Consider the following 26,458-nt stretch of genomic DNA (forward strand, 5'->3'; position numbering starts at 1 on the left):
TACTGGATATAAAGGGATTTTTGGCTGAATAGCAGCGCTCAAACAAGGCAGGTCATTATTTGGGAATTGATTATATTTATGGGTTACCTATAAATACTCCAAAGGACATTATGAAAAGCAATTGTGTGCTTCTGATGACCACTTACTAGGGCTAAAAGAGGATTATTTGTTTTTCAAAAGTATGAGCTGTGTAACTTTTAAACCAGCCTGGCATTGGAGGCATAAACTGATACTGGGAAGTATTATTGTGAGCATACACCTAGCAAAGCCCAGCTTTATCACTACTAGTTGTTGCACTTCAGTATACCTTGCATTAGTACCTTGTTAGCTACTGATCACTCTAGTTGTGCAGACATTATATCTTAAGACTTTTCCTAAAAGTGTTTGCTGACTACCACTTTACAGTACCCACTCTCTCTCTTCCACCACTTGCCATCAAAGGCTGAGTCCCCGTGGTGCCAACCCACAAGGATGCGGTCTGTCTCACTGGGAAGCATCTGCAAGGTCTGGCCATGAGATGCTTGGGGACTTCTGCTCACACACACGTTTGTGCTGTACGTTTCCCGGGGAGGAGGATACCAGCACCCAGATGTCTCAGCGCTGCACCCACCCCAGCAGGGACAGAAAGCAGGCCAAAAGCATGGGAAGGAAGACTTAGTGCAACCTGTATAATTGTCGTGGTTTAACCCCAGCTGGCAACAAAGCACCACGTGGCCGCTCGCTCACTCCTCCCACAGCGGGATGGGGGAGAGAATTGAAGAGTAAAAGTGAGAAAACTCGTGGGTTGAGATAAAGACAGTTTAATAGGTAAAGCAAAATACGCATGCACAAGCAAAGCAAACCAAGGAATTCATTCCCCACTTCCCATGGGCAGGCAGGTGTTCAGCCATCTCCAGGAAAGCAGGGCTCCATCACGCCTAATGGTGACTTGGGAAGACAAACGACATCACTCTGAACGTCACCCCTTCCTCCTTCTTCCCCCAGCTTTATGTGCTGAGCAAGATGTCCTATGGTCTGGAATACCCCTCTGGTCAGTTGGGGTCAGCTGTCCCGGCTGTGTCCCCTCCCAACTCCTTGTGCCCCCCCAGCCTCCTCGCTGGTGGGGTGGGGTGAGGAGCAGAAAAGCCCTTGGCTCTGGGTAAGCCCTGCTAAGCAGTAACCGAAACATCCCTGTGTTATCAACACTGTCTTCAGCACAAATCCAAAACATAGCCCCATACTAGCTACTGTGAAGGAAATTAACTCTATGCCAGCCACAGCCAGCACAATAATAAACACAGAGATCTCCAAACACACTGGCACAGGAAACACCAACTGATAAAGAAGTCTCTCATGAATTTCATGTACTTATAGCACAGTGTGGCTATAATCAAGGAGAAGAACATTTTAACTGAGATACAGAGGACAAGAATATTAGACTTACTGAGTGCAATCTTTTTGGTTGCTTTAAATATTAAAGAGGTTGGGTTTGCTTCAGTATCTCACTTATCATTTATGGTGAGAATAATTTCTGCTTCCCGAAGACCCAAGTCTTTATGAAAAGCATTACGAATCTGATCTATTTGAAATGCAGCTCTAAACCACAACAAATACAAACTCTCTTTCAAAGACATTTCAACCTAAATAACTTTTAGGACAATTTTCACGTTAAAATTGATCAATAAATGAACATTTTTGTTTCTTTTGTTGTTTTTGTTATCCTACAAATGCTGTGTCATGGCTAGCTTGTCTCTCTATGTTTCATGACAACAGAAGAAAAGTAATGTGCTATTGCATGGTTATTTTATGTCCAAGACAGGTTTCATTATTCCCTTTTTCCAACACATGGCTCCTCCCATGGGCTCTCTTGGACTGTTTTTTCCCAGACCTCATCCCAGCCTGGTTTCTCACTGGGGGGTCAGCCCCAGGACCCAGCTGGCTCCTTAGCCCTGCATCAGCCACCATCACAATCTCCTTTTTAATTGCCTGTTTGAATACAGATCATACACAATAAACTTGCATTGGGTCGGTGCAGTATTTTTAACACGTCACTGTTACCCTCTCATAGATTGTCTCATTTACATGAGGTTAAAGACACTAATTTAAAAAATACAAAGCAGGTGCTGCAGAATGAGCCATAATCAGAAATAAGGCGACAGAAAGGCAGTGTGAGGTATTCTCCCAGAGCACACACAGGCAGGTCCTGACTGCTTTGTGAATGATTCATAAGGAACACTGTAAACTCAAAGTAAATGCAACATGTTTTATTTGAGGTTGAAATAAATTACAGCTGTAAAGCATAATTTATTGCTTTATAAATTGTCTGCTCTTAAAAGGCATTAATATCAAACATAAACAAAACAAAGACACATTCGATTAGCAGTTCAGTTCTCTTAAGCTTCATGAACAGCTCAGTAGGGGGATTTCATTCTATATACGATTGAAATCTCTGATCACAGGCTCATAAACTTGACTTTGGCATGCATTACCATCATTCAGACATGTTCAGGGGACTGTAGATGTGTTCATTTTCTTTAGGATATAATTTTTATTGCAATTTTCCCTAAAATATCCCATTGAATACCCAGTCCTTCATTCTTCACTCAAATACAAATCCCACTGGTTTCAAAAAACTCCTCTAAAAGATACGTAGGGTTTTCAACCCCTGCAGAAGGAGGGCTTCCAAGTCTAGAACAGGAATGAGTCTGGTCCCAAAACTAAGTGAAAAACAAACTCCTCCTACATTAAAATACTGAAATCCCATGCACAAAAAACGTTTCCTCTCATTCTGAAGATTCTTGCAAAAAAATCCCAACATTCTCTGAATGAACTGATGCGGATACTTCATATTTTTATTGTATAGTTAATCCATGCCTGAGACTGGCGTGAATTTTGCTCAGCACCTGTACTCCTCTAGGATGCAGACGCAGACAAGTCCAGTCTGCCTTGAGTCCTGGGGGCTGCGAGGGTGCTCACAGGAGGCTAAGCGCACTGAGCACGTTGCAGTATCCAGCCCTAAATGCACAGATGCCACGACACAATGAGCTGGATCTGGCTAGCTCCAGCCAGATATGACAGGCAGAAGGAAGGCCAAAAAGTCACTTCCTTGGCCTCCCGGCTCCTGAATGCCAGAAGGGGAATAAACTGATGAGCAGCTCTCACTGCACCACGAAAAAGGATTCCACCAAGGCATCCTGCCCTGCTCTGACCCTCTTGCACTGCAAAGGCCAAGTGCTCCTCGTGCCTTGGCTGCAGAACAGCATCTCCCTGAGCAGGAAGCATGCACTTATGCTCTTGCTTTCCCATCTGGGTCTGAAGCAGCATAAAAAGCGAGCTGGCTTGTGCCCTGTATTACATCAGAGGCAAAACTCTCCAGAAACAGAACCGGAGACTCCCGTCTCAGCCCTTGGAAAAACTCAGAAAGTTTGCAGAGAAAATCTCCAGGGCAGCTTCTCTTCCAGCCACAAAACTAACTTTAAAAATAATGAGCCCTGGTACAGAAAATATTTCTAAAACTGGCTCAGCATTGCTTAGAAAGTTCCTATTTAGAGAAGATTTTCTTCTCATACCAGCCTCTAATGTTCTTGTCACACCTACGAGAATGTCAACAGCTGAATGAGATGCTAGGATATTTTATGCTATATTACTGAATGGGAATGGTTAAGTCTGTTACTGGATCCAATCTGTACCAAACTTCAAGGAAAATACTATTATATTGATCCTGGAGCGATTTCAGTTTTCATTAAATTTTAATCAGTAATGTACATATCTTTTGTATGTTTTATGCATAATGTCATTTAAAAACCAGCAAACAAACTTCCTTCTTCTAAACACAATTTCCTCAGAAGATGTGTCTCTGTTGTGCCGTGAGGGATGGCCAGCTTTGATATCTGCGAGGTGGTACAGCAGATTTCAGGCGCTGCACTTGCCCATAATGGCTCCCAAGTGCCATGGCAGAGCTTTGGTGGGAGGCTGTGGAGCTGTGCCGAATTGGGCCAATTGTTCAGCACTTTTCAGTGTCCTCCTCATTCAGGGACTGGTCAACCCTGGTTTAGCTCCCAGCCACATGGTAAAGTGCTTAACGGAGGGGTGGGGAACACTAATGTCCCTTCCTCCAACTCAGCTCCTGCCTTGGGAGAGGCTTGTGGAAAGATGGCTTTGTGGCTGCTTTGCTCTAGCAGAAGGACACTGCAGCTGGGACAAGGGCATGCATACGATGAATGCCTGATTCATCACCATCTTAGAGAAACATAACTCAGAAATGTGCAAGCCTTTAAAATCATCAGTCATCTCATTTACGCTCACCGAGAACAGATTCTTGGCTGACTTCTTTTTTTCCTTAGCAGTTCTGAATTTTTCTTTGAAGATGAGAAGGAGGAAAGCTAGCCTTCAGGGAGAGGGACAAGCAGAGACATTGCAAATTAAAATGCGCGCATATGTCATCCACCACAGCAGTGACCTCCAGTCTGCACTTAACAACACAACATCTTATTATCTTGAACCTTAATTTCTCATCCCTTTCAAAGGTTCCCAAAAGCACTCCTTTCTGTGTCAGTGAGATGTCCCAGGGGACTCTACAGAGAAAACTAATGAGAGGAACAAACTGTTGTCACCAGGAAAGGTTACAGGGTTACATTCAAGCCACAGACTCTGGAGGAGCAAGGAGCAGAGTTACTCCATTTTCTGGTGCAAGTGCTGTACCAAGCAGCAAGACGAGCACACGGTGAGAAGGAAGATGGGCTAATGGTTAGTGCATGGGACTGGGATTTGGCAGAGGGAGTTAATTCACCTTCCCCTTGTTATTGAAGTGATCGGAAAAATGAAACAGTTTATATTAACTTCAGGGTGCTCAAACATTCCCAGCTCAGCAAATACACCCAAAATATTTCTCCTAACAGTTCCTAACAGCTTATGCATTGCCCCGCTCAGACTAAGCACACCAGACAGAAATTTTCTAAGGAATCACACTTCTAGGAAAAAAAGAACCAACAAACTTCAGGATTGCTACATCTCGGCTAAGGCTCATTTACCCATCTGCAAAGCCTCTTACCCCTCCTGATCTTCACTCCCAAGCTGCCCATTTGCCATGCACTTGCAGCCAGGGAGAACAGATCAGGAACTCTTAAATTCATTCACATCTTTATTTCTAATTCACCAGCTTTTGCCTCCTGCAAGGCACTCAGGCCAGCACTGTCTAAGGGGCTTCTGTTTAAAGCACCTTCTGACCAACTGGGGACCAGGCTCCTACTGAACTCAAAAGCAGATGGGACAATCAGTGAGTGCATCTGAAAGAAAAGCTGTTAGCTGGTGTGTTTGCTCACAGGGAGGGCAGTGTTCAGCTACTCTAGCAAAATATGGCAGGCATACTAATTAGTGGTTATAAAATGCTCTAACTTTTCACAGACCTTTATAAGTGCTGAGCATTTTAACTGGCAGGACAGCCATGCCTGAGAATTCAGTGTATTGTTAGAAACTGGTATTTTCCTCTCCTACAATCCTTCTCATCACAGAGTGTCTCGTGGAACAAACAAGTGTCTATATTGTGATTTTACCAATGGAGGAACTGGGTCAGAGAAAGACACCAGCTGGATCAGACCCATGGAGCAGATGGAAGACTTAGTCAAGCAAAAACTACGTCGCTTGATGCCGGGCCCAGTGCTCCATCCCCCCACCAGAGGTTACCAAATAGGGGACATAAATAATCCCCCAAAGGAACTGATGTATCATGAAGGGTAAAGAGCCTCTGAAGCTATGCATAATGGCATAAAGTACAGCACAAGTGTATTACATATTTAGCTCTATCCCTGCTTCTCTGTCACGAGGGCAGTGGGTTGCTCGGACAGATGTCTTCTGGTCAGCCTACTATGCTCCTTCCTATGGAAGTAAAGGTGTGTATGTAATTCAGTAGTAGAACAGGAGTTTGGTTTTACATGGGCTGAAAGAATGTTTCTTATACCCAAATGAGATTTTTGCATGCATCTGCATACTCACTCAGATGCTGCCTCTGCCGTGCTCCATGCCTGAGTTTCATGCCGGGTTTGCTCTGCGTAGCAGGCATATCATACGCACACAGTGACCTGGTACAAGAGCACATTCTGCAGGCCAAGTCTCAGGCAAAAATTCACCTACAAAACCTAAGTGTGTTGGTAGTTTTCTTGCAGTGAATCGGGCTTTCACTAGGAATTAACATAAGCTGCAATGACTAATCTTACACTCTGTGCATTTGCTTATTTTCTCTTCACAGTTCAACCACTTTCTTCCTTAATACTAAAATGCTAAAGTCTTACATAGCATTCAGAGTATTATTTTCTGCTGGCTGTGTTTCTCTATGTTCTAAGCCTCTATCACAATGCATGCAAAGGATAATGGCTGGATTTGTAATGCTTTTAACTAAAAAAATACTTTTAAAAACATAAACCATAAATTATTTATTCCTCTTTGCCCATTGTTTTAAGTGCTGAGTCTTCTCCCAAGATTTTACACAGTTCATTCAGTCTCTGCTGCATCTTAGGAACTCCTGCAAGTTGGGATTCCAGTCTCTGTTTTTCCTCACTCAGTGATAAACGGATAGTGGTGTCCAACTGCTCGAAACGCCAGCCGCCTTGTCCATCAAACTGCAGCAAGTGAGTGTGGTACTTCCTGCAGTAGAAATTAAAACATTAGTAATGGCTCAGGGAACAGATGGTTCATTTTTGCACGCAAATTTGGATGTCTGTGTCGCTTTTCAATGGTGCCTCTCAGGAAGTTGAGAGTTGTCCAGTTTTGGATCACTGGGTAAGACTTTTTCAGTGACTCATAATCCCAGGACACTCTTTCATAAGGGATTTGGGTATTTTAAAGCCTGTCACCAGGACCTCCCTAAGCCATCTAGTGAAATTCAGCAGCAAGGTGCCAGCTGTAAGCCATCAGCACTGGTATGGGCTCCCCAGCTGGGGCGGTCAGTGCCTTGAGCAGCTCACGGGGGACATCACCTGCAGTGATGCTGGCAGGAGCGGGCAGCATGGCTGTGGAGGGTGCCCTCATCATCTGCTGTCTCTGGCCAAGGTGGTGGCCTCCCTCTTTCTGCCTCCCTCTTAGAAGTTGCCTTCACTGCAACTCCACTAGACTCCTTTTTCTCCAGGAGCTTGAACAGCAGCAGCAGACACGGCTCCCTTCTCCCCCAGGAAGGCTAGTCCCACTTTACCTTGCTTTCTGAAGAGACGTTTTGCCTCCTTAGTAGAAAATACATTCGGGCAGACACGGTGTACCTGATGCTACTGATAAAACTCTAGCTTTTTCAAATTACACCTCAGTTTGTTCCCAGGTATCTTATAAGGTTGGTTAAAGAAACCTCCAGTCCTAAAACATGGTTCAGTATGCAAGGGGCCAAAATAACATAGTCTGTGTAGGAGTCACAGATCTTTCAGTGAGTATCAGGGTGTGTGCACCGAAAATATTCAAAGGCGTACATGTGGAGTTTGTCAAGACCTGACAAGACATATATCAGGAGGTGCAGGAGGAAGAGCAAAGAGTTCCCTCAGAGCTGCTGGTATGACTGTGTAATTTATCACTATAAATTATAGAAGATGAGATGCATCATAAAACAGTGATTATAAAGCCCATCCAGGGAACGTGACAGTTTAATAACCTCAATAGCTTATGACATGGGACTTAAAAGAGATTCAACTCCAGGCTCATATTCACCACTTCTTGCATATTATTCTTTGTGACACCAAATTCTTAACCTATCCCTCTATTTTTCCCCCACCAAAAACCAAAAAAATCAGGAAGCTAAGATGGCTAGTTGAGATATCCAATGTTTGTGATCTAGGAAAGTAGCCAATATTTTGATTAAAAGAGCAAGTATTTCCCGGTATAATCTTGAGGATGACAAAACAGCATGTGAACCTGGTTTTTGTCTACGTGGTGCAGTCCCTGTGGAAGCATATCTGAGTCAAAGGCATTTGATGCTGATTTCTAAATACTCAGCACTTCTGTTTACTTCTCTAGAACCCCCATAACCACCAGATTTCTGCTAATTTCAGTAATACTGTTGAGGTTACACGAACAATCCCAAACTTTCCTGAATTGCCCTAGTACTAGGAAACAAGAATGTTGGCACGGAACTGAACTCAGAAGATCTTTCTCACAAGTTCTTTCACATAACTTCCCTCTGCATCATCATTATTTATAGGTGAGATGCCCTCAAATACCTGTTTTCTTGAGCAGTGGTTTTAAAATAATGCTAAACTTTAAAAAATGTAAATACTACTTTTCTTTTTAAGTGTAATTTACATTATTTTAAAAACAAATGTCTATGTGACATTTTTCCCTATCAGAATACACATTTTTTCTTAACATTTAGGTCCTGATCCAATAAAAGCCATTTTCACTGTCACCATCTGCACAGAGGAAGGAGGGATGCTGGGGAAACCATTCTCTTTCAGAGAAGCAGACACTGATACAATTTCTTTCCTTTGAGACAACAAACTGGTAATGGATTTTTTGTCATCAGTTTAAAAAAACCAAACAATCTGACAGTAGAGATCAAGGAGTTCAGAACAAATAGTCTCTGCTAATGTCAGCTTACACATTCTTGATCTCCTTTTGCCCTTTAAAGTATTTGGCTGGTTTATGTATTCAGTAACTACATTTACTTCCTTTGAGGGACTCTTCCATACTTAGTACTCCCTCACTAGAATGATGTTTCTCAGAATTCCAATATTTCTTTTTATTTCTTTTTTTAATAGACTATCAAATTTTGAAAGCTCACAAACCCTGCAGACAGAGGACACAACTGAAGTTAAAACACCAGATGTATTATTCCTATGGAAGAACAAAAAGTAGTTTAACCACTTGCCATATTTCCCATCTTCTCCCAAGCATTGGTAAACTTCCCCAGGACAGCTCATGTATCTTGTCACCTTTACAGAATAATCTGGTGATATCTGTTGTGGCTGTGGTGTGGTGGACTAATTAATTGCCTCTTAGATACCTGCATTTTGCTATTAATAGTTAATAACTGAAACACCTTTAAAAAAATAAGAGGGAGGAATAAATACATGTCAAAGAATGAAAAAAATCAATGCTAAATGCATTTACATCACTATTATTGTAGACAAGTTATCTTAGAAAGTGCAGTAGATATTGATTAAACAACTGCCCTAGTACAAAGAATAATGGCCAACCCACTGCTTGTCAGAAAGCTAAAAGCAAGGACCATGATAAATCCCTGAACATACTTACCAAAGAGAAGGTCTGTGTGTTATAGAAAGCAGGGATATCCCAGCAGCTTCTGCAGCTTGGAATATCTTTCCTTCAACATCAATGCTTACAGCACTCGTGCATTCATCCAGCAATGCATATTTTGGCCTTTAAAAAGCAGATAAAGAACATTACTCTTCTATGTGTTGGACAGTATTCCCATGTACGAAGTTTAATTGAAAGAACAACAGGAAGGAGAGAGCTATTTTTGCCACACGGCTGTCTCTCATCTACAGCTGGAAGGTGGCTAGCAACAACATAAAGTTTCCATGCATTATTCAGGTGCCGAGTCAGCTTTCAGGAGAAATGGGTTTTATTTCCTGGTCCGAGTACACAGTGATCTAACTTCTATGTTCTAGTTTGACCTAGTATTATTCTGTCCTGTCATCAAGTCATGCAGTAGCTACAGCCAACTCAGAAACTTTCTGTCTACTGCTATGTATGGACTGGGCTGCCTTTGCATGCTTGCTGTCTCCAAACCCAAAAAGTTTTGGAGCTTGGCTTTCAAATTCCTATAGCCTCTGCAACAGTCCATCAGACTTCTGCAATATTTGTAGGACAGATGCAGGGAAAATGTCTGTGCCCAAGATGTTAAAGAAAGGAACATCTGGAAAATGTAATGCTATGTTGCCAAAAGCAAAGCTTAAGTAAGAAGTACTGCCCAAACCAAAAGCAGAGTTTGAATAAAAAACAAGGTCTGTGGTCCTATGCAACTATCTAGCAGTATTGCATATTGCATTGAGATTATAGTCTATTACTGCTCAAATTATTACAGCAAAACTCTTCCTCATTTTCAGATGCTACTTAAAGAACAAATAAAAATGCTTACTTATGGTAAAACATCCGAGCCATGCCCATCCTTTGTTTTTCTCCTCCTGATAAGACATCTTTCCAATCCATGATGGCATCCCAGCCTTTTAAAAAAATGCAAACAAACCACATCAGGACAATGTAAGTTTATGAAGCAAATGCAGCTTCACTTGCAACATGTCTGCAATCTGCAACCAAAATCATAAAGAGCATTTCCATTGCAGAAGAAACAGCTCAGGGTTCTGGATCACATCTTCTGAAACACCTCAATGACTTTTGACTGGCACTCAGTTGGAAAAATGTCCAAAATATCATGTCAATTTTGAAAGTGGAATTTAACCTCCTTGGTCATGTAGGTATTGTCAAAAACTTTACTTACCATCTCTTTGAAAAAAACATCTTTTACCTGTGTATAACTAATCAATTTTTTCTGTCACGTTTGTTTTATAGAACAATTTGCTATTCCTTCTTGAAAGGTGTGAGTGGAAATTTAAAAACAAATTCAAAGAAATAAAGTGCAGAAAACATAAAGAGCACTGCCTGACTCCACTCACTACTGTAGGCAAAGAATAAGTGTCAGCATATTCAACAGAAACACAGATGCAGACTGCAGACACATGGAGAAATTCTGTATACACAGACAAGCAGCTAACACACAAAATTGCATACAGACAGGAGGATTTTTTATACAAACTTCTCACTACCTTGTACTTAGAAATGACCCACAACTGTTATATCACTGTGTATCCTTATTTAATTTCTGCATGGCTGGCCTCTAAATGGTTCTTTTCTTCATCACTTTCAGCTACATGGAACAGGACTGTGATGCATTTTATCTGCGATCTCCCGGTGGACTGGTGTTTCTGTGAGTAATCTGGCATGATTCATTCCCACTAATGAAAAACTTAAAAAACCAAATTACCCTATTGAAAATAAGTTTTCAGTCAAACAATCCAGATAGAGTAGCAAAATAGACGAGTTTTGAAAAGGGAGAGTGTGGATGCCAGGAAAATCTGGTAAGATATTTGTCTCAATAGATCATCTATTCATGAGACAGGCAGCTGGAGCGGGGTCGACTGAGGGCAAGAACATTTTTCCAAATCAGCCCAGAAGCACTGTAACTAAAAAATTAACGACATGACCAAAAGCCTTTTCTGCCACTGTCCACCTGAAAATCAACATCTGCCAGGAAAGACTATAAACAAGGTCAAGCAAGGAGGGTGGGCAGTGTCATTTCTGATACCTGACCAAGGGTGAGACAAGTGGGGCTTGTGAAGGTGCAGGAGGCTGGGGAGTGCTCGATCCGTGCTTGGTGCTACACCAGGGCTTGGTAGGTCTGAACAAAAACCTCAGTGAAGCATCTAGTGAGAGGCTGTGTGACTGAAAACAGGAATTGGTAATGCTAGAGCCTGAATTCCAAGAATTTTCTATACGTAAAATTGTAAAATACAATGTCATGATTTTTTAATATATGTGTATATAGTTCGATTTAAAAAGCAGGCATGCACACAGCAGAAATACATCACCTTTACTCATCCCATTGTTTTTTCTTAGTTTCCTTCCATTCTTGTTTAAGGATCCCAGTGGGCACCCCCCCGGGGGCACATACAGTGCTTTCTATCAGCAGGCTCCTAGCAAAGATGGAGTTGTGTAATAATTAACTGAATCACCATTTGGATGAATTCTGGTAAAGGGAATAGATACACAGAGGCTGCTGCTGCTGAGCAGTCCTGGTGCTGGGACCACACAGAGAGTTGGAGTGCTGTTCCACTGACACCTTCAGCTTCCAAAAAAGACTGTAAAATGTCTGGAGCACTCCTTTTTGGCAAAGGGTGCTAGGGGCGAAGGATGGGAATGGTCCTTCATGAAAGCCATAGAAACAGCTATGCTTCTGAAGGCAGTGTTCAGGCTGCTGCTTATATTCTGTTACTTTAAGCTGAGAATATAGACAAGGTCTATATCTGGATCTGAGCTAGGGTGTGGATGGGTGTGCATGTGTGCACATGCGCCTGGGGAAGCAGTACCTGCGTTCAGACAGTTTCTTCCAGATCAGCCGATTTATAAAGACTTAGAAAAAGACAAAAAGTGAATGAAGTTCAAGAAGAAGCATCACTTTGTCAGCAAAATCATTCTATTATTTCCTCTAAAGGTATAAGATTTAGCCTCCCTTTACCAGGATACAATGGTCATCTCTGGTCACTTCAGCTTACATTCTAACTGAATATTAGAAGTGCGTCTTGTCTCCTCCCGCCTAGCTCCCTCCCTCAACTTTCCTATTTGCCACTTGGAATGTCTCAAACAACAGATAAGGAAGGATCCATTTTAATATCCCTTTTAAAAATCATTTTCTAATGTCTGAACAATTTCTTCTGAACACTGAGGCAATGTAACTCACAATAAACCGACTTCCTACTGTGCATTAACAATAAGGCACCTACTTGTTTATCTTTTCTTCCTGCTGACATGGCACACGTCAGGGAAGGACATTAGTGTTGTGAAAATATCAGCCAAGTCAGTGGCGTATGTCACCCGTAGCTACATCCACTTTATAAATGAAGACATGAAATGGCTTTCTATGAACAGAGAAGAAATGAAATGCCTTGCCTATGAACACAGCACAAATCTCTCAGTAGGTACAAACATAATCCTGGCTTTCAGAGTCCAAATTCCTTGCCCAGCTTCTTGTTACGTTTAGCCTTTGATTGCACATGGTATGATGCAGATGTGATGAACAGTGGATGTCACAGAAATGCCTTTTGCAACCAGAAAGACAAAGAGCATGTGTAATGTGCTGGGGCAGAGTAACAGCAGTAGAAATACATACAGCTGTCAGCAGAAACTAGTGATAGCCTCATGACAGCAGCATTTCATTTTCTTGCATGGCTTCTTTTATAATTCCTTTTACCTCAATTTTCTGAAGGAAAAAGCCAGCTAAATTTGACAACAAAGAAAGGGTTACATCTGGCGTCTGTAGCGCTGTGTATCCTTCATCCCTGTGAATCCTCGCGCTTACATGCAAGACAGAGCATTCAGCTGCCATAAAAAGACAGGCTTAACAATTCCTTTTCCAGATCTACCTTCCAATGCACCTCATCAGACATGGACTGGAGTGTTACAGCTTCATGACAGAAGAAAGGCTACTGCAGCAAACTACAGCCAGAGAGTCCACCCCTGGTTAGTTTTTGAACATGGAGGCCTCTTGCACAGCGTATGTCCCCAGGCCGTTGTCAAAACAGAAGAGAGCTGGGGTGCTGCGCAGGATGAATATGCAAGGGCAATCCTTAGCTGAGGAAGAACAAAGAGACCATCAACTGGGTGAGCCCCAGCACAGCATGACACTGCAGGGATTTGTGTCTCTGGATTTCAGAGCCACTGGAAAAGCCAGCAGAGCACTCCAGAGTTCCTGCTGGTACCAGTAACAAAAGCAAATTCAGGGCTAAAATGATCAGAAGAAAAAATCTCAGAGAGAGGAAATGTGCTGGTCTGTGTGTTTATACGTGGCCTAGCACAAAGATTCCCTGGACAAGACCCAGAGATATGACAAATGTGCAAAATAATGAGGAATCATTATAATCTGGGGTGCTGAGAAACCATAAACAGGTTGAACTTGTTCAGTAATGTCATCAGCCCCAACCTGACAGGCCCGGTCATGCATGCAGCATGCTGCTACACGTACTCATGGCTCCTCTCATGTGACAGGTTATCGGCAGCCTAAGGCTGCTCACAGTTGACACTTGCTACATGCGTACAGATTTTCAAAGCAGGTCAAAAAGGAACCACTTTATGTATTTCTACTGCACATCTCCACACTATTACCCACGATTTCTGGGCATGCCCTTTCACCGCCTGTGCTGAATACAACCTTCTTTGCTATCCTCATTTTGTATGAAATTATTGTTCTGGTAGAGCTAGCAACTTTGCAGGTGTCGATGGGGACACCTTATTGATAATATAAAGGTAAGTAACGAAATGGCATCCCTCTAATATCCAGCAGGTGAGAAAAATAACGGCGTGGGATTCAGTGGGAAGGAAATTCTGCCCCTAGCAGCAAGGGGTGCTACTATCATCAGCAATTGCAGTGGTTTCTTCTAGGGCTTCAGCTCACGGACATCAGGAATGGTGGTGGTGGGGAGGGAGATGTTATTTTGGTGGTTTTGGTGTATTCTGTTGCTACTGACTGAAAAAAGTTTCATGAGGATAACACAGAAGCTAATGCCAAACTCGGCTACTTATTCTTGTAACTATTCTATTTACTTCTAACTGGGTCAAATCTTATTGCTAGAAAAAGAGAGGAATTTCTGCCATTGGCAACAACAAGAATAATGTCAGGCTCTTGTTGGCTATTTCACACTTGGACTCTGGTGACCCTTGTACTGATGCAATGTGGAAGCAATTCAGCCAAAGACAATAAAATTACACCAGGACAAATAAATTGAGTCAGAGTTGCGCACTTCTGGCTCCATCTGGCTTTTTCATAACTGCCCACAGGGAGCAGAACACAAAACTGCAAAGCATCGTATTATACATGCACGACATTCATGATCACTTAAAGCACAACAGGGTCATGCCCTAAGGAGCCTGCTGTCTGGTAGAGGCCTAATACTGCAGGGGATAGGTGAAAGGGAAAGAGACAGAGGTAAGGCTCTGAAGGACAAGAGGATCTACGTGAAAAAATATTGAATTATATTAGACTTCTGTAATTCAGTGACTGACAGATAGTTACCTCCATTCTTAGAACAGTTTATGGAAACAGTTCAAAACAGTATGAACATATCCCAGATATCCACAAGAATCTAAGTAACTAAAAATGGTTTCACTGATTTTTTTTTTTCCAGATGTAGTACATTTTCAAAAAGTGTATATAATACATAAATAGAAACTTGCTGGGAATTTTTCAGCAAAACTTTTTTTTCTGTTGGAAAATGCCAGTGTTTGTCAATCATCAAAGCAGTTTGCAAAAAGGAAAAAGACAGTTTGGGGCAAATCCCTTGTTCTACAAGCTTTATATGGGATTTTTAATTATTTTGCAAAGAAAAAAGTTCAATTTTTAATAGAAATAATTTTAGTTTAAAAATCTGATTTTAAGTAAAAGCATCAAATAAAAACTGGAATTAAAAAAAATGATTCAGCTACGTATAAACAAAAATTTCAATTGTTCACTTTCAACAAGTATTTCTCTGGCTTGCTGGTTCAAAAAACCAGAATATCAGTCTTTGTCCCAGACTGGGGGAGCTCTAAAGAATATGTAAGCATATGAAATCCATGTAATGTGTCAAATCATATGTCATGGGTTTCCTCTCTGCTCCTACCTTGGTACTTTTCTCCTGCAAATGCCCAAGGAGAAAAGGGATCAAGTAAGTGTATTATAGTCCTAAAAATTTCCTGGTATATGGTAATCTCTCCCTCTGTTTTCCGGCTTTGCCCACTTCTGTCATTTTAGATCGCAAAGTACCTAAGACACTATTTTTTGAACATTTGTTTGTGCAGACTTTTGCAGTGTGCCTTTATCCTGAGTGGAGTTTCAACAGAGTACCAGTGAACACTAACAGTGTCCTCTAGACTTTTTTATGGATAGTGTGTGTCTCGCATGCACAGTCAGGCAGGCAGAAGAGCAAGAATGGAGTCAGCAATAAATACTTTCTTTGGCACAGAAAGTAGAGCAAGACTGATCCAAATCTGGGGTTTCAGTTTGGCAATATGGAACACTGACCCTAGCCAACAGCATCTCATACGTGGAGCACAGTAACTGCTCCATCATCAGTTACACGCTCCAGCTGCAGGGTTATAAACCACAACAATGTGCATTCAGAGACTGCTGGGGATATGGTTTTGGCCACTGAGGGTCATGTGTTTTTCAGCACATCTACAAGTACCAGCAGGCTACAAATGCACACTCCACAGTGGCTTCTTGCCACTGACAATTTAACTGCTCCTCCTTTTCCAGCTTCCCATTCCAAGCTCCCCATTCCAACACATCTGCTTGTTCTTCTGCAATCTGGGCACTTCACATAGTGAAGTAAGTGACTCAGGAATACTAACAGGAATAGTTGTAATGTCAGTGTAACGAGTAGAGGCCTTCTCTGCAATTATTCCGGTCACTGAGTTTAGTGCTCTGCCCACTTTTCAACCCTTGTGTCAGTATTAGATCTGAATAATAATATGAATCAGAATGATGGCAGATTCTTATTTTCTATTGCAACTTGAGGGCCAACACTCATTACTACATTCTTAACAAAGAAGCATTAACCCGTGGAAAGATGAGAGTCTATCAACTGGACTGTGAGGTGGAGAAGTATCTGTAGGTATACAATTGCTGCTGTAAATGATTACTACTCCCCACTCTAAAATGTACAGAAAAGATACCAGATGAGTGTCCATGCATACTTCAAAAATAAAATACAACTTCCGCCTTTTGAACAGAGCAACAGGTTGCCACCCAGGAATGGCAATTTAGACATTGCCTTGGGATTCCCAATGGCTGAGGCACTACTCTCTGTTGCCAGAACAATCCTGAGAGACACCAAGCACACACATTACGAGGCAATGCACCTGAAGTACCCTCTCAAAAAGGAGCACTGACAGCAGGCAGAGAGAGGCAAGGTACATCCAGCACTCCCAATGTCAGCTCCTTAGAGGGGTCTGAAGATCCTCCTTCTCTCTAAATGTTACCACCTTTGTCCTATGTCTGTTTTAAAAGCATAATGATGGGGAGGATATTCAAACTAGAGATTAGTGGCTGGTGGGAACAAAAGGATGAAAATTATTGCTATGCTTGGGAAAAAAAGCCATGAAATGCTCCAGTTCCTTAGACAAAAGAGAAGACTTTAGCATCTTAACATTTACTGTGCCAGTGTATTTACACTGTCCCCTATTCTTAGGACAAACGACACCGAGAACACATGGCAACTTAAAGAGCAAGTGGTAGATGGCAACAGTCTACTACCAGCCAGTGTCGTTTGGTTATTTTTAACTTGTTCGCCCTGGTGGTGTGGTATCAGACACTCCTTCTCATGGCACATAGTCCTGCTGATCCCACAAACCAGGGAGATGAAAGCAGACCTGACTCTCTGTTCATTCACATGCTTTCGAGTTGATGTAGTCAGTGACATTACAAGTTTTAAGACAGGTTACATTTTCTAAGAAAATGAAGGAAGGTCAGTGATCTCACAATACCATGAAAAGGCTGGCCATTACAAGAGAACAAGGATGTTCAGCTTGGGCATGGATTTACTGGGGAGGAGAGGAGCACTTAGCTTTTCTCCCTCCGTTAGCATCAGGAGCAACAACCATGTGGTTGTGCAGCTCCCACAACCACAAAAGGTCTGGATCCAGTTTTGCCAGTTCAGTAAGTAAAGGTTAGTCTCACTAAGACACACACACGAGGAATGGATTTTGTAAAGCTTTTAACAAAAAAATGCAATTTACCTCCTTCTCTTTGAACTATGTGGTACAGATGAACCATATGCAGGATACACTCCAGATCTTGATCTTGGTAGCCTTTCTCGTGCATGTCATCCACTGAGTCTGGATAGATGACTTGATCACGTAGCGTTCCAATGGACATGTAGGGCCTGAGAAACAATACAGAGAAACCAGTAATCTTGAGCTGGCTCCAAGTGAGTGCCTCTTGCTGACGCTCTGTGAGTAGACTATAATGCTTTAAACACCATGTTGCTAAAACTGGATTTATCTGTGGGTGCATTGTTGGTGAATGTTTTTCTAAACTTACCCTAGGGACAATGTATTGTTTCCATAACAGCTGATTACAGGGTAGCAACAGGGGTAGTATTAGCGTGAAAACAAAATGACAGATCAGGCAGAATAAACATCCACTTCATAGCTCATTCTGAATACTTTCACTTGGAATCAGGGAAACTCTACTGTATTCAAGGTTTGGTATGCTTAGAGATTTAGAAATTGAATTAAACACTCACAAGTTAAAAGCAAATTGTAACAAAAACATTGCAGCTCAAACTGGGAAAGACTTCCATGGTGCAGCAGCAGACACCCAAGTCAGGCAGGAGAGCATTGAAAGCCTCCTTTGCACACTACTGTTCTGGATTGCAGAATTGAGACCATGCGTAACTTAGCTGGCTCTAGAAGCCATTGTAACACTTCTGAATTGCAAAAAAAGCATACAATAGAGAAGTTGATCAGCTTAAACCTCCCAGCACCAGCCTCCCTTTGCCAAGCACAAGGCTGAGCTGTATGTGAAGCAGCTTCTAAATCACCATGTTCCCAGACCAGGTAATACCATCCGTCTTACTAAAACAAGGTGTCTCCACTCTGGAGCCAGAGTCCTCAATCACAGCCATGTCCCTGGAATGGCTACGGACAGTCTCCACAATGTCATAAGCTGTGCCCAGCCTCTGGTACAGCCCAGGCCCCAAAAATCCTCCTAGTCTCTAAACAAAGTCAGCTCAAAGAACAGTTTTACATCTCTAAAATATTCAGGCTAGGATAGCAAAGGCAATCTAAGACACATCTATTTGACCATCCCTTTTGCTGCTCTTGTTCTAAGGATTTCTTGTGAAGGATAAATATCCATCCTGTCCCACAGACACTGCTGATAGCTCTTGGAAGCTGCAAACACCCCAGGAATGATCTGTTAGATTTTGAGTTTGGAAGGGAAGGCCACAGCCAAAGAACAGTCAGGCTCCGGACTCTGTCCCCCTTTCTGCGTCAAGAGTTACACTAACTCCCTCTGAGTTCATCTGCCAAAAGAATGCTAGTTTTATTAAAGTTGTGGTGCCACGGGATGATGACGGAGAGGAGCGGTTAAAATTGGGCCAGCAACGAGGAGGCTTCCAGGCAGCTTGCTTTTGCCACTGAGAACTGCTTCCAACAACTTCACAGCACATTGATGAGAGGTCAATTTTCTTCCATGAAGAGCTCTGGACCTGCGTAGTGGGAAGGTCTCAGCCATGCAGAGGCTTTCCCTGACAGAGACTTATAATACCTTAGTAGATTTCTTCCTTCCCTTGGCTCTGCAGAAGGGGTGGATTTACCCATTGTTATTCTTAAGAGTCCCTAAAATACACCACAGAGTAATTTGACGGAATTCATAATGCAACAGCTGTAGAATTACAGAACTAAAGCTGCAACGTGAACTGAAAGTCATATTCAAGCTGGCATCAGCTGCATTGGGTTTAATGCTGCAGACATCCATGGTGAACTGTCTGTACCCACCCCTAGTTAAACTACTTTCTCCAGCAGCTGAGTGAGGGTGGGAAGGGCAGGGGATGTGAACTGCTCACAAATATTTGGTCATCTCATTGCTGTGGGCAGGCACCCAGATGGAGCAAAACCAGAACCGCAAGTGAAATACAAGCATTGCTGCTCCTCTTTGCTCATTGTTGTGCTTTCTGCTCATTGTGGGAAAAGTGCTGCTCTGGGCTGCTGCATAAACACTAGCATCAAGTACAGTGAACCATTTACATTAATAGGGATATTGCAAAATCTCAACTCTAAACTTTATATAACTTCATGAAGTAATGATATATTACATTTCCATAGTGCTCTCCACCTAAAATCCCCAAAGGCTTTATTTCTTGCATATGTAGAAATCACTTCACTTGCTCCAGACTGCTGCCATCTTTGGGACAGAAGACAGCAACGCCACCTGGGCTCAGGAAAGAATCCGGTTGTGCATAAGACTGTGTAAGGGTAAGGGCAGGAGGACAGAGTTACCTATCACATGATTTGTCTGGGGTTTAATACCTTACTCCTGTGAAGTATGATCCTGTAATGACTAGCAGCTCTGAGACTTAACCTACAGCACAACCAGGAAGGCAATGCTGAAAAGCACTGTGCCAGGACACTTGTTGCCATGCTGTTTATTGAGTCACCAGCACCGCTTCCTGGTACAACTGGATTTTCCTTGTGGCCTCCCATCTAAACACACCAGTACCAGCAAGCACGCCTCTACCCACCTAGTTTGTAAAAATTAAAGAAAAGCCCAGCCTGCAGTGGAATAGCAAACCCCATCAATTACTGACTAACTAGCAGAGAGGAAGAATGGCTTATGGTTACAGGTCTGTCCTGGGGGGGTGGGAGAGCACGTTCTGCTTCCCCCATCCTATAGGGAGCCACTCATTGTCCCTGAGGGGACACTTCATCTTGCTTAGCATGAGATGTCTCGTTTGGGGCTCCAACTCTTGACAACAGAGGCACCTTTGTGGTTGGTTTATCCCATTTATTTTTAGGGTGGGGATGCATTGCCTCCTCGGGGTGTCTTCTCCCTCAATGGTGAACGGAGCCCAGACAACTAACTTAGGTAATTAACTTCTAAAGAGCTAAAGTTAGATGAGATCTCATCTAACTCATACTCTCATAATCTCATACTAAACCAGATTTCTCTATCCATAACTTGAAGACAATAGCCTCCTTACCTACCGTGCCACAAAGTCAAACACACTAAAACCTGTTAAACATCAATTGAGGTTACATGTGTGTGATACCTAGACATTAAGTAGTAAGAAGTATGGGTAACTGGATACAGCAACAGTGAAATTTTGGCTTTGCCAGTAAGCTCCTTGTTAAAATCTTGTTTTCATTAAATTTTTAGCAGTTCAAACAACAAAAACTGTCTTTTTGTCCTGAAGTAATACTCTATTTTAACTGGACTTAATTGATTTTTGATGGAGTTTTTCCTTTCAGCCAGAGTGTCTGGGTTCCAGTCTCAAAGGAAGCACTCTTACAGTCTCTGAAAGCAACTCCTCTGCTGTGCAGAGGCCATGTCTTTGACAGTAATAGCTCTGCAATTGTTTTCTTTCTTTCTCTGCTCTCTGAAGAAAGATTCCTACACTGTTTTTAAAGACAGGATTTAAGATCAGTAAACCTGTTTTAAAGCTTTGGTACCGAACCTCCAGAAAGCTAAGAAAGCATCTTGCCTTGTTTTCTGAGATTTCAAGGCATTTATTGGAAGAGATGCTTTCAGTTCTCATAAACTGATCTTTTTTCAGTCAGTTTGATGGTTTTATTGCATCACCAATTTCTGTTTGGTGCACTTAGCACTCCACTTGGCAGAGTTGTAACTTCATTCTGCTAGTAACAAGCCATCATCCCTAAGGCTTACAGCTTCCCCCTTGCAGTGCAGGCTTTAAAAAAAGATGATAACAAGATGCGCTGCAATCTGAAGCCTGTGGTATGGACAATTCCCCAGTGTCCTACTGACACATGACATTGTGTACAATGTTGGCAAAATATTAGAGAAATCATATGGGGAGGAAGGGCAAGTGTTGCCGATGATATGGTTTCTTTATTGAGGTGAGCTTTGGGGAGGGAGAAAGGGGCAGGTGCTGCAAAACATATTGGAGTACATACCAGTCACTTATCTTTCCAAACAGAGGACTTACACGCTGGAGCTGTTAGGCATAAAGACAGAGGTATAATGCCAATTCAAAGGGATTGTAGATTAACACTGCACGCTGTAACCAGGCAGTAATAACATCTAGTAATTCTCTGATGTCTTGAAGAGCAGACGGCTTCACTCTTTTGGGTAGCAAGTTAAGGAAGATGACTTGCTTAGATGTCAAGAAATTTCTACTCCAAAATCAGAACAAGCCATATCCACTTGAAATGTTTACAAATACTTCCTGAATGTATTCAAAGGTGTTTTCATTTTCCATGCAAAATAAACTGTGCTGACAGAACTTATAACCTGTTCTGACATCCATAATATTATTTTAAAGAATTATAGCAACTAATCAATATGCACTTTGAGAGTCCATAAAGCAATCTGAATGGTCAGAGTTTTAATTATAAGCACCCTGGAATAAGAAAGGGACCAAAAATATATCTTAATTAAGTGGCTGGCGTCAGAAGTTAAGGGATATTAGTCCAATGTAAGTGCCCAAGGAAATGCTTCCAGGTACAGTCTGAAGCTCACCTCGCCTTCCTTGGCACAGACTGTGATTAACACTTCCTCCATGGAAGGTAAAGCCTAAAAACATGGGGCTTGTGATTCTGGAACCCATCTGCATGCCTCCAACTGAGCAATCAGGACCTGACTTGCCATTTGCTGTCTAAGTGTGTTTGCAGTTATTATTCCAATATTATTCTCACAGATATGCAAAGTTATGTAGGAAAATTATGTGTAATGCAACTATAAACTCTTGACTGACCCATCTTTTAAGTTTCTGTCTCTGGCTGACAAGATGCCTCTCTAATATATCCCAAGTAGGAGAGAGAAAGGGGAACACTACCCCTGGGATTCTCCTTTTCAGATAAATTGCAGCTTGGCTTTTCAAAGGAGATTAGGATAGCTTCAGAGTGCAATTCAGAGTGCTTGATTTGACATCGAAAATAAAATGTATTCCAAATTTAGGCACTTCTATTCAAGAAGATGATACTGGAGTCCAAGCTTCAGCCATGGAGGTATCTTCCTAGGAAACCTGGAAGATCTTAAGGAATCAGTGCTTGCACTGAAGAATTTCCAGTCCAGAAAGCCAAGGGCACAGCTCACACCTACAGCTGTGCCCAAATGCTAATTCCCCGGAAGGTCTAGTACAGCATGGGATATGAAAGCAACAGTTTTAAGTCCAGCACAAAACACTGCAGCTACTCGAGATGCAAGATGAGGGGCTGTATGACAAGGTAAAGGTTGGCAAATCTGTTCCAAGAACGGGGTTCATGCTAAGTTCTTCTCAGCTTGCAGGGCATCAGATTCCCATTTTTCTAGGCTAGTGTCCAGGCTAAAGAGCAGTCAAAGGGAGGGCACCTTCTAATCTTCCCACTGAAGCAAGGAAACTGCTGCTAAGAGGCAGGAATCACGTGTCTGAAGAGAGAGTTATTGGAAAGAACCTAATTATAATACTACATCAGTCAGAGAGACTTTAGTACCAGTCCTTGTGCCGTATACCATTTATGTTATTACTTTTTTTCCCAGTGTTCTTAAATATAAAAGGCAGTAACTATCCTAATCCTTCAGTAGCTTTATAAAAACATATTAAAGGGGGTTCTAATCTTATTTAGGTACCTGCTCTCAGGAGAGGGCTTGTTATAGATAAAGGGGTTTAACATTTAGGTATCAGTTTGGCACCTAAACTTCAGTATAAGGCAGGAGTTCAGGCATACATTTATATTTAGAGATTCCTATGGATTAACTCTAGGTGGCTCCCTTTACCTACTGCACAAATTTTTTAGCTGATTTTCCAAAAGCCCTAAATCTCCGCCTGACTATCTAGGGAATCCACCTATATTTAGAACTTTCCATCACCTTGCTGGTGCCAAGATCCTAGTTTTTTACATGCTGTAATACCTCGGCTGGAATCACCTCAGGAGAACTCTGGCTCTTGCCATGCTCCTGATTTAGGTCAATAGTAAAAATTCAACAGTTTTCAACAGCAGCAAAGCTTGATCAACAGTGATGCTCAAGAAATGCCAACCTCCACTAAGTAAAATGATCTGGATTCCTAATAGTTCTTTGATGACGTTAATAAAATAGACAGCAAAAAACTAATGATGGCACCACCAACCACTACTGCAACTTTGAGAAAATAAAATGTCTTGAATGAATGTGAATTAAGTTCTTTTTAAGTAGTGTTGTATCCACTACTCTCACACGGAAGGTGGTATCACTAAAGAGCTATCACTAAAAGGTGGTATCACTAAAAGTAATAAATAATATAATATTTAGCAAAATGTTAAAAAAGCACAGGCTCAGTTTATTGTATTGTATCTAGTTCAAGGGATTTTAAGGCCAGCTAAAGTTTCAGCAATGCTTCTAAAGATATAAATAATTGATCTCTCTTTAAAATACCCTACACTGAACTCTCCTCTCCAGTTATACAGAACTAGCCATGAACATCCTCTAAATATTTCAGATAGATCAGTTACCAGAGTGGAATGTAATAGCTTATAGCCATTAACATAGTTAACAGGAAATGAAATGCACAGTATGAAAAGCTGAATTCTCAATGCATATAATTAGAATCTGATATCAAAGGCTGAAAAAATCACACGAATCACTCTGTGGCTTTCTTTCCAAAGAAGCTATGCACATCTCTGCAAGAAAATAATCTGGGAAGAAATAATAACCTGAAAGGTAAAAGTAGTCTTTAATTTAAAGCACTATTCATGCTCAGGTATCATCTCATCTCATGATTTACTTATTTACCATTATGAAGATCACTTACAATATAACTAGAACTGGTCAGATGGCATAAAAGTTTAAGGCAAACAACTCACAAAATTATCCAGTTCAGTCTATCTGTACCTTGTGATAGGCAGAGACAACAGAAAGAACACAAGAACACATGTATAATTAAAAACAAAACCCAGGCAATTTCTACAAAATCCCAGCAGCTAATCCAATCCGAAATAATTATACCTCCTGCAATGAATCAAATCAACCAGCCAGACAAATGAAGGAAAAATACTCTCCTTTTCTTAAACATCCAATTTTTGCAGGCCCAGTCTTTTCATGCCTCTGGTAGTCCTGATGATAAAAGGATTATTTGGATGGATGATCATGAAGATCAATGAATTGAAGAAAGAACAGTGAGATGTTCAGGACAAGAATTTAGCCTGCCAGTCCCACCAGGCATACCCCAGCCTAAGAGGTGTTTCTGATTTTTAGCACAGCAACGTAACACAATGAGCAAGGCAGTTTCCCTCTTTCAGAAAGATCCCAAATCATTCATGGTTTTGCAGATGAGAAGTGACACCTTACTTCACAGAGAAGAGGAAGTGTAGACAGTGAAGCCTCTAGAGCAGAGGCTGCTTTTGCTCTGGGTTTCTACAACGCTTATTTGTCCAAGGCATCATTTTTTCCATGCACTGGGATATGAATATGCAAGTAATACTAGAGCAGTAGTGTGTCTCCAGTGAAACACTCTGCCAACAAGTGAAGCCGCACACTGCACTGACTTCCCTCCCTAATCCTCTGTGAAACACTGCATTACACAGGACAGAACATGGCAGTATAGAATACAGAGACGCATCATGTATATGGATACATGGAACATTATTATGGCCATTTTATAAGCATTATAGGTACCTGAAGCAGCCACAAGGGAGCTGTAGTAATCTCTAGCAGAAAGTAAAATTGATAGGGTATAATTAATGCAAAATGTTAGGCAGATAAACAAGCCTGGAAAAGTCTTCCCTCTTGGGAAAGACACGCTCCCCTCTAAGGTAGGCTAGTGCACACATGCTGAACTGCAGAAAAAAACCACCTGCTACATGCTCCCATGAGACCATGACATAATTAATGACTCAAGAACAAAGAACTGAAAATCCAGTGTTCTGGGGACTACTCAGCATTATTTGCAGAAGAGACTCATCTCACCTCAAAGTTACTCATCCAAGTCTGAGTTAGTCGCCCCAGGCTCTCTTTGTAGTAAACAGAGTCCTCTAGTGAACTGGTACCTCCAGTAGGTCTCGTGTCTCACATGTTTGTCCTAGGACACAGGACGAACGGCTGCAGTGATCTGAACTGGAGGACTGCTGTGCATTGAGGAGTTAGCGACCCGCAGAAGAGTTGACCTGAGTGGGCACAGGCCTGTGCTATACTTCGCTGCACCGCGCTGGGCTGCGCTGCACACATAACTTGGCCTTCAGGCCTGGGCTGTGCTGCACTTATCACTTGGCTGCAGGATAAACTCTGCTGGCTAATCGTAACGGAGGAGCCTGCAAGAAGCTCCCACTTGGCACCAGCAATGACACCACCTGCGTGTCCTTGTGTTTATCTTGAAGTAAAGCAGCATGTTCTCATGCTAACATTCTTTTGTTTGGCAGTAGAAATGATAAATGGAATTGTTTACTTCCAAGAAAATCCTATCAGAGCGCTAAAGACCATAACACCAATGAACCTTAGCACGGATGAGATCAAGTGCAGCATGCCATGCTGTGACTAGAGGTCCGTCTGATGCTGCCCAGTGCTGGGTTCCTAGCATCTGATGGGACCTAAGTGCCACAAAGATGATAAAGGGACTGGAGCACCTCTCCTGTGACGAAAGGCTGAGAGAGCTGGGACTGTTCGGCCTGGAGAAGAGAAGGCTCAGGGGGATCTTACCAATGTATATAAATACCCATATAAATGTATAGGGAGGGTGCAAAGAGGACAGCCGGGCTTTTCTCAGCAGTGCCCAGTGACAGGACCAGAGGCAATGGGCACAAACTGAAATAGGAGATGCCATCTGAGCATCAGGAAACAATTTTTCACTGTGAGGGTGATCAAGCTCTGGAACAAGTTGCCCAGAGAAGCTGTGGAGTCCCAATCCTTGGAGATACTCAAAAGCCATCTGGACATGGTCATGGGCAAACAGCTCTAGGTGGCCCTGCTTGAGCAGGGGACTGGACCAGATGACCTCCAGAGGTCCCTTCCAACCTCAACCAGCCTGTGATTCTGTGATTATCTATGCTATTGACGTATTCCTTATCTCTAATAAAAGGAATTTTAATTAATGCATTACAAAGCCTA

At 42.1% G+C, this 26,458-nt stretch overlaps 1 protein-coding gene across 1 annotated transcript in view; it reads right to left on the minus strand.

Moving 5' to 3' along the window:
- Window positions 1-5,854: 5,854 nt before the first annotated feature.
- ABCD2 (ATP-binding cassette, sub-family D (ALD), member 2) overlaps window positions 5,855-26,458 on the minus strand; it is a 42,424-nt gene continuing 21,820 nt past the window's right edge. Inside the window, exons 7-10 of the mRNA XM_010580865.1 lie at window positions 17,458-17,603; window positions 10,052-10,136; window positions 9,205-9,330; window positions 5,855-6,618 (exon numbers count right to left, since the gene is read on the minus strand). Of these exons, the coding sequence (XP_010579167.1) occupies window positions 6,408-6,618; window positions 9,205-9,330; window positions 10,052-10,136; window positions 17,458-17,603 (568 nt within the window). The 3' untranslated portion in view covers window positions 5,855-6,407. The remainder of the gene's footprint in view (window positions 6,619-9,204; window positions 9,331-10,051; window positions 10,137-17,457; window positions 17,604-26,458) is intronic.

This window comes from Haliaeetus leucocephalus, unplaced genomic scaffold (genome assembly GCF_000737465.1).
Source record: "Haliaeetus leucocephalus isolate CR32 unplaced genomic scaffold, Haliaeetus_leucocephalus-4.0 Scaffold751, whole genome shotgun sequence".
NCBI lineage: Eukaryota > Metazoa > Chordata > Aves > Accipitriformes > Accipitridae > Haliaeetus > Haliaeetus leucocephalus.